We start from the raw sequence: 9224 nt of genomic DNA, 5'->3' as shown, positions 1-9224 counted from the left end.
GCTAAGCGGACCAGGACTATATGTTTTGTTTTAGTTTTTTGGTCCGAACCGAACTACAAGTGTGAACGCACCCTACAATCTCCCTCATATTTCCAGGTTTTACACAACCGGGAATTCTCACATTAAAATTACGAAATGAGAAAATACCAGATCAAGTTATTCTTTGCTATAACCCACATATATTTGTCTCAGACTGGCTCAAAACCAGAAACGCACTACAGAAAATAGTACTACGTTACAACAGATCATTTCTTGATCTAGATTTATTGAGCTATGTACAAAAAACCCCACAGAAGTAAAACAGTGAATGTTTAAAACTTGTCCGGATGAAGCTCCATCTCCTTCTTGATTCTGTCCTCCACCAGTAGTGCAAGATTTGAGTTGGTCATGGGCAGGTTGTAACTCACAAACACCTGTTTCTTCGTCTTCTTTGCTGAAAGGAAACGGAGAAAAATAAATGCTAGAAAACTAGTTGAACACCAGGGGCCTGTACCATGAAGCCGGTTTAGCTGGCTATCCAGATATGTTTAAGCTTAGTTTGTGCCAATCCTGGGTTTTAGGCACCATTAAAGTGGTTTGTCTTTTAGCAGTGCCATCTCTATAGACACTCTCCAGGGCAGGTTATGTTCTGGGTAAGAGATCAAACTGAAATTGGACCAATCAGCTGTGAGCAAAGTGACACGCCTCTGATGCAATAAAGCCACGCCCCCTGTTTCTACTCCACATTAAAGTCACTACACAGCAAATGGCTAAAGCGTCTGGCTTTTAACTATGCTTATTTATAATAATTTAGAGATAATTTATGTAATTATTATACCCTTAATCAATTACACATGTATCATTTTAGTGAATCAATCATTAATAGGCACTTAGTTAAAATGAATATAAATAGCCTATTCTTACAAATAAGCTTTAAAATCAATAAATAAAGCTATAAAAATGACCACGTGAGCTTAAATGTTCAATTTTCTCTATATAGCAACTAAACTAACGTCCTTGCATTGACGTAGTGAATAATTTCTTTAAGTTGTCCTCTTTCATAGACGGCTCTTCTTGCTGTGTAAATTTGTTTAAATTCTTAATATTTTTCAATCCTATAATGTCAATCTGCAGAAGAGAGAATTGAATCCACAGCGTGTGATTGGCTGTTCACTACTGATGTCACAGCTAAACTCAAGGTTTGGTTTTGTCAACTCGAAGCTAATCCTGTAACCCTGAGTTTGTTAACCCTTAATCGGCCCTTGTGCTCCAGCTGACCCCACTGGACTTTTCCTCCATTTTTAAAAAGTGTTCCCTTCATCTCAGGGCCATGAGACTCTGTGACTTTTCCTAAATAATCTAAACATGCACAAAAAATCTGGGCTTGATTTGGTTGTTCTAAAGGTGTGTCAAAATGTTTTTACCGTTTAAGTCCCTCAGGGTCAGATTGACCCCACATTGAAAATGAATGGGAAAGTGTAAAAAATCATTTTTTTCACTTTTTTTGTCAAAAAAAACTTAATCCAGTATAAATCTGAAAATTTCCACTTTTACATCAAGGTCTGGTCCTAGAGCATAAACACAAAGTAGAACAAACTTTCTATCTCATACACACACACGTACACACACACACAAACAAACACACAAACACACACATGTGTGTGTGACTGCAACAGAGAGTATTTTTATTGAAATTGGCAAATAAAATCAACAAAACTGGCATAAATCTGAAAGATTTTCATACATAAATGAAGGACTAATACTAGAGCACAAATGCAATATGGAACAAGCATGTTCACACACACACACACACACACACACACACACACACACACACACACACACACACACACACACACACGTGTGTGACTGCAACAGAGAGCATTTTTATAGAAACTGGCAAATAAAATCAACAAAACTGGCATAAATCTGAAAACATTCCATACATAAATGAAGGAGAAACACTAGAGCACAAATGCAACATGGAACAATCATGAGAAAGAGAGAGAAAAGGGCAAATAAAAGAAAGATGAACGGCAGCTTAACTTCCCTCTGGACCTCTAGTGGATAATGCGGTCATTGCTCTCTCTCTCTCTCTCTTTAACTATAATTCCTAAAGTTTTTCCACAAACCTACAGATGGCGGTATTCTATCCCTAACATATAGAGCAATGTCCAAAAACTATTTATATTTATTTAAGATCATCATTCAAGTGATTTTTTCATAAAAAAATAATTTTTAATGAGCCAATTTATGACATAGTTAAGTATTTGTGCAGTAAATAGGTAAAAAACTACGAAATACCCACAAAAACACAGCATAAATGTATAGTTGAGAAGTAAATAAAAAAATTATATATAGTTTTCCATGTAAAAAAAATTATATTTCCTTATGCAATCGCTCTGTAAAAGTTTGGGGTCTATCTGAGCCCAAGGGACTCAAACGTAAACCCTACTTGAGGGACGATTAAGGGTTAAGGCCCGGGTATACTTCACTTACCGCGCCCGGACGCGTCCCGCGCGCAGCCCTGTCCGCGCGTCTTTTAAAGTATACTACACAACGGATGCGCGCGGAGGATCGCGTTCGACACATGCGCAGTAAAAAAGTGTCTATGCTCCACCAGACATCGGAGGGCAGCACTGAGTCCTGTCATCAACGGGACATTCGCTGGGCATGATCGGAGAAGAGCTGTAGTGCATCCACCATTGCTACATAGTTTGGAAGAAACACTGAAGAATCAAAAATTCTCTCTTTTTTTTCCAAGCGTGTTGTTTTTAAACCGGTCTTTGCACACTCTTCTTCGACGGCTGAACACTGTACTCAATACTGTGTGTATTGCCACCTAGTGGACTCTTCTGTACTGCTGGCGCATGCGCTGTTGCACGCGGACCGTCCGCGCGGTCACAAAATTTGGGCTGCGCGCGGACGGGGTGTGCGGCCGGCCGCGAGCCCTCCGAGTGACGAAAATTACGTCATGCAGGCGGTGCACGAACGCGGACGGCCGAAGTATACCCGGGCCTTTAAACTGCCATCATGATACAGGTTTGGCATGAGCGTGTGAAAGACTGGAAGGCTTCATGAGTGTGATTGATTGTATTCTTACTCAGTCTCTGTGCGAGGGAGCTCGGGGTCGTGTCCGATGTGTCGCCCAGCACCAGAGTGGACAGAGGCATGGAATCCTGGGAAAAAAAGAGCAAATGCATGACATGACCTGCGGGAAACACGTCTTTCACCTGTCAACCAATCAAAGAAGATGTTTTCAATCAAAAACACACCCTTATTAAAGCAGCACTAGGCAGGTTTTGCTCTCGGGTCCCCCTACAGTTGGGAAACAGTACTGTCCTCTACTACTACTCGTTTTTTTGTGCATATAATCTACAAATCAGCCAGGATGCAGAAAAAAAAACCACTCAAGAGTGAAGATCTCTAAAACATCAAGAGTGCAAAACAGACAAAATAATTTGTGTGTGTGTGTGAGTTTTGTCTGTTTTGCACTCTTGATGTTTTAGAGATCTTCACTGTTGAGTCCTGGCTGATTTGTAGATTGTACGCACAAAAAAACTCATATTTTTGCCAATTTCCCATTCATTTCCTATGGGGGTCATTTTAGACCCGAAGGTCCTGAGTGTGACTTTTTTTTTTTACGACCACTTAGACTTTTCGAATCCTGTCCCCAATTTTTTTGGGTGTTCATATACCAAGTACCAATAAAGTCACCAAGTTTCGGACCATTCCGATGAAGCTATTTTTATAGTGGTAAAAATGTGTTATTGTGTGATAAAAAATATATATATATACATTTTTTATTATATTCAATGGGAAAAAATGGGTCATAATTATTGCATAAATATTAATTATAAATCATAAAATTATCTAAAAACACCAAAAAGAAAAGAAAAAATATTATTGAACAAAAAAATATTTCATTGATTTTACTGAAATCTTTTTTGACCCGAAGGTCCTGAGTGTGACCCATAAATGAAGAACCCCAGAGGGTTAAAGTATTAATATATTATGGTAATGTTAATGTTTGCTCATTTACACTACAATAAAATAAATAAATAAGACAATAAAATTACAAAAATTGCAAAAAATAAGAACGGTAAAAATTCTAGTTCTATTCTTGCAAATAATATTTCTTTTTTAAAATATGCACACATTCACTCTTATTTTCATCGGTCTAATATGTAAAAATGCAAAACGTTTCTTGTCATGTCAAATTAAGTTATGATTTACATAAATAATGTACATTTTTCAATCAAAATGGTGAAATTTCATACCAAAGGTCAAGGAGTTTGACGTTACTGTTGGTCGCTGAACGGTTTTAACGTAAAATAGTTGTCAAATATTACATATTTAGCTACATCTCATGACGCTTATAACTAAAGTGTGGTGTTACAATCATAGACTGTACAGAAATATGGCCGTAGCGTGCGTGACGTCACCCATAGGATCTGAAGCGCAAAGTCGGGTCGAGCTGGCCGTCGCCATTTTGTCAGCGCGTCACTCCCGGATAACTGACAATGGGCAAAGAGGCGGGAAGTGGGCGGAGCTGAGGGGACGACTATTGCTGTTCACACCAAACGCGAATAGAGCGAAATAGAGCGAAATAGAGCGAAATAGAGCGAAATAGAGCGAAATAGAGCGAGTGATTTCAATGTTACGTCAATGTTAAAGCAGCACTGGGCAGGTTTTGCTCTCGGCTCCCCCTACAGTTGGGAATCAGTATTGTCTTCTACTACTATCGTAAACTCTTGTCATCTTACATCAGCGGATGCATCGCATGTGCATTTGTTGACAACCATGACAGTCCTGAACACGGCAGGAGTTCACATGCGTGTTCTGCTTGCGTCGCGTGTGAAATGTCTTCATCACAGCTACAGTGGCACATGTTTCAGCAGGTCATATTAATATCATTTCATGGGTTTTATTTTTTTTCAAACGCCAAATGATCGCGATGCTCACGTTTAGAAGCCAGCGTCATTATAGTAGCCTAAAAAACACTGCATATTTCTATTTATTTATGATGTAATGCTAATGCAGCAATGGATATATTCATTCAATCAACAGTATTTATTTATTTTTATTATGATTACGATATCACTTCAATATATTGTTTACAATAATTTAACAAATTTGTCTTAAAAAAACAATATACAAAAACATACATGTATACCAATAACAACAACAGTAACAATAACATAGACTCTTTCAATTTAATGACAGAAACTCTCAAATTAAACCTTCTTAAAAATGTCCATTCATATATTTTCTGAATAAAAACTTTGTCTAATATTATTTAACACTGCATGCATTATATATATATATGTGTGTGTGTGTAGTGTTTTTTCCATATTATTATTGTTGTTAATGTGCTATTATACACACACACACACACACACACACACACACACACACGTAGAGGTAGGACTCACATGTATGTATGTATGTATGTATGTGTGTGTGTGTGTGTGTGTGTGTGTGTGTGTGTGTGTGAGTGTGTGTGTGTGTGTGTGCAGTGTTTTTTCCTTATTATCATTGTTAATGTGCTATTATACACACACACACACACACACACACACACACACACACACACACACGAGTCCTACCTCAACGTGTTGGTCCCCACAATGTAATATAAACAAACAAACACACACACACGTAGAGGTAGGACTCACATGTATGTATGTGTGTGTGTGTGTGTGTGTGTGTGTGTGTGTGTGTGTGTGTGTGTGTGTGTGTGTGTGTAGTGTTTTTTCCTTATTATTATTGTTAATGTGCTATTATATATACACACACGTAGAGGTAGGACTCACATGTATGTATGTGTATGTGTGTGTGTGTGTGTGTGTGTGTGTGTGTGTGTGTGTGTGTGTGTGTGTGTGTGTGTGTGTGTGTGTGTAGTGTTTTTTCCTTATTATTATTGTTAATGTGCTATTATATATACACACACACGTAGAGGTAGGACTCACATGTATGTATGTATGTATGTGTGTGTATGTATGTATGTGTGTGTGTGTGTGTGTGTTTGTAGTGTTTGTAGTGTTTTTTCCTTATTATTATTGTTAATGTGCTATTATACATTAGGGCTGGGCGATATGTGAATTTTTTGGGGGGGATAATCGCCTTCAAAAATATCGCGATATCTGATAATATCGTCTACTCCGCACTGACCTCGCCCACGCGCGCCATTGCTCATGTCCGTGTCAAAATTTTCCAGGCATAAAATGGAGGACAACGGCTTAATATCAAAGAAAAGATGCACACCGGTAATTTGGCAGTATTATGGATTTAAAACCAAATGCAAATGGAGAACCAGCGGATCCAACAGAGGCTATCTGCAGGCTGTGCAAAAAAAAGTAAAGGTTAAAGATGCGCAGCCCACTAATCTCCGCTGCCATATCCACATAGGCTACACCATCTAGTGTAGCGGCCTCATTTGAGCCCCGCTCTGCAGCCGCTTCTCAAAGCGGGAAAAGTTCTAGTTTAACTCAGATTGCTTCTGCGTTCGCTTGTGGAAAGAAGTACGATAAATCCAGTTTAAAATGGAGACAGTGCACTCTAGCTGTGACCCGTTTTCTGGTTAAAGATATGATGCCTCTTAGTCTTGTGGACCAGGCAGAATTCCGGTCCATGCTTCAAACTTTTGACCGGCAGTATGAAGTACCCAGTCGGAATTATTTCTCAAGAACAGCTATTCCAGAGCTGTATAATACAGAGAAAACTGAGTTTATGACTAACATCAGTAGCGCGGATTACGTCGCTCTTACGACGGATATGTGGTCGAGCAGCAATACGATGACACCTTACATGTCAATTACTGCTCATTACATAGACAAAAACTGGGTACTACAATCAAACTGCCTCGGAACGATTTATGTGCCTGAGAGCCACACAGCAGATTATTTGGCAGATAGCTCTTGGAGAGTGTAGGGCGTTTTCACACCTGAAAGTCCGCACCAAGGTCCGAACCGAAGTTCATGTTTTGATACATTTTATACATTCGGTTAGTTTTGGTTTGGTTTCACATTGCAATTATTCGAGCGAAGAACTTAACATGACACACTTGCGTCCACTCGTCTTCATCTATGTGGGACATTGATTGGTTTGTAAACGGATGCGTCTTTGACAAGAGTGAATGAACGGACGCATATCGTTGCCACTATTGAACACTGCGCATTGCTGGACTATTTTCGTTACGTTTAAAAGTGGACATTTCAAGCTTTATATAAACATATTTCTCATGTTTGTGAGACAAGTAGCTGCTGAGTTTGGGTTTATTTGAGACACGCTCAAGTTCATGCGCAAAGCATGTGATCGCTCCCGCAATTATTGTCTGCTATAGACTATTTGCTTCTTATTTATTAAATCCAGGCAATTATCTGATTAAACGTTGATTAAAATTAAGATACAATTTATACAAAACGAAATTCACATTAAAGAAGGGCTTTCTAAGCAAAATCATGCAAAATTTTGTGTCTAGAAACCTGCATTAGATTGTTGCGTTAATGTTTTATAAATGCATAGGTTCAATTAAATAACGTGGTGTTTAGATTATATTTTATTTCTGAGAACTAGCCTAATGTATTTTTAAAAAATGAAAACATATTTGTTTTAATTTTGAATGATAATTTAGATTTGTGATGATTTTAATGATTTTTTTAAAAATGCATGGCAACTGCTAAGACAATTAAATAACGTTGTGTTTGGATTATATTTTATTATTAAGGTGTCTAATTAAAAAAAAATCAATTGTTTTAATTTTGAATGATGATTTAGTTTTTTGAAGATTTTACTGATGATTTTAAAAAATGCATTTATGATTTTCATATGCAACTGTTAAGACATGCTGGGTAAACCACATTTACGGTGTTTTACAGATCACCTGCATAAAGTTATTTTAAGGTGATGTTTCTTTACCCATATTTTGATTTTTTTTAAAAACGTTTTGAATAGGCTATGTTACTGATAAAAGCAATTTGTCTAAATGATTGAATATCGTTCGCATTGTGTCCTGAATATTTTTTTTTTTTCAAAGGTTTCGCTCTCTCGTTTTATTTTTAGCGTTAGTATTTTAAATGTTCCAGGTTAAATGTTCCAGGTTTACATGTTTGATTAATATTTGTATTATTAATAGGCTATTCTATTTATAATTTAATAGCCAATAATATTTTTAGAGCTGTTTAAAACATTTAGTCAAGCCAACCTATGTCTCGTTAATTTGTAACGTGCTTCTCTTTGCGCACAACCACAACCAACATCTTATCCATATACTTCAATGTTTTGCTTTAACACATATAGGCTACTGTAGCTATGCATCAAAAACACTAAAAAGGTAAGTGTATGGTCACTACTAAGCTATTTATAATGTATTTGGCAACGCAATGTCCTGTGAGTTTATCAGTCGTCATTTTTATGATACTGTGAATTATCGTCTGATAACACTGACTGTTATCGACATCGAGATATTTGCGAGACATCGTCGATATGCCATAATATCGTCATATCGCCCAGCCCTATTATACATACATACATACACACACTCACACACACACACACACACACACACACACATACATACATACATACATGTGAGTCCTACCTCTACGTGTGTGTATATATAATAGCACATTAACAATAATAATAAGGAAAAAACACTACACACACACACACACACACACACACACACACACACATACATACATGTGAGTCCTACCTCTACGTGTTGGTCCCCACAATGTAATATAAACAAACACACACACACACACACACACACACACACGTAGAGGCAGGACTCACGTGTCTACTGGCGATGGAAACGGCCAGATTGGACAGAACCGAGCTCGAGCCGACCCAGAGGAAGAACCCGCCGCTCAGCCTCATCACATGGAAGTGGACCTGCTGCTCCAGGATCTTCTCGGAGAAATCATGGACAGAGATGGACTCGGCGGGCGCCGGGGCGCTGGGCTCTCCGTTCTCCACGGTCTCCATCTCGATCGGGCTTCACGCGGCGATCAGATCAGGCACAAATCTCATAATGAAAGTAAAAACACACGCGCCCGCTGTTCCTCCGCGACGCGCTCACCGACGCGACACGCGAGACTGCAGCGACACCCGCTGGTCTGGCGGAGGAGTGCAACAACAACACCAGCGCCCGTTCACATTACACACGCGCTTGCGCTCAAATGCAGATATCGAGCATTACACAACTAGTGTAGACACACTTTAAGATGGCTTTGAAAATC

The 9224-nt window shown here is 38.6% G+C and overlaps 1 protein-coding gene across 1 annotated transcript; it reads right to left on the bottom strand.

Annotated features, from left to right (window-relative positions):
- Positions 1 to 245: 245 nt before the first annotated feature.
- psmg4 (proteasome (prosome, macropain) assembly chaperone 4) lies at positions 246 to 9085 on the bottom strand. The gene is made up of 3 exons (XM_079830518.1): positions 8779 to 9085; positions 3083 to 3158; positions 246 to 433 (listed from the first exon to the last, which is right to left on the bottom strand). The coding sequence occupies exons 1-3, from the start codon at positions 8968 to 8970 to the stop codon at positions 312 to 314; spliced, it is 390 nt and encodes a 129-aa protein (XP_079686644.1). The 5' UTR covers positions 8971 to 9085; the 3' UTR covers positions 246 to 311.
- Between the last annotated feature and the right edge of the window lie 139 nt (positions 9086 to 9224).

Source organism: Gobio gobio, assembly GCF_949357685.1.
Source record: "Gobio gobio genome assembly, chromosome: 12".
NCBI lineage: Eukaryota > Metazoa > Chordata > Actinopteri > Cypriniformes > Gobionidae > Gobio > Gobio gobio.
The sequence above is the reverse complement of the archived record's forward strand: the minus strand, read 5'-3'. Positions and strand labels throughout refer to the sequence as shown.

Excerpts from the sequence above, each read along its gene's own strand:
- psmg4 (XM_079830518.1), bottom strand. The coding sequence starts at position 8,970 with ATGGAGACCGTGGAGAACGGAGAGCCCAGCGCCCCGGCGCCCGCCGAG. Across the intron at positions 3,159-8,778 it reads TTTCCATCGCCAGTAGACAC|GATTCCATGCCTCTGTCCAC; the intron begins GTGAGTCCTGCC and ends TTTTTTTCCCAG. Across the intron at positions 434-3,082 it reads CTCCCTCGCACAGAGACTGA|CAAAGAAGACGAAGAAACAG; the intron begins GTAAGAATACAA and ends GTTTCCTTTCAG.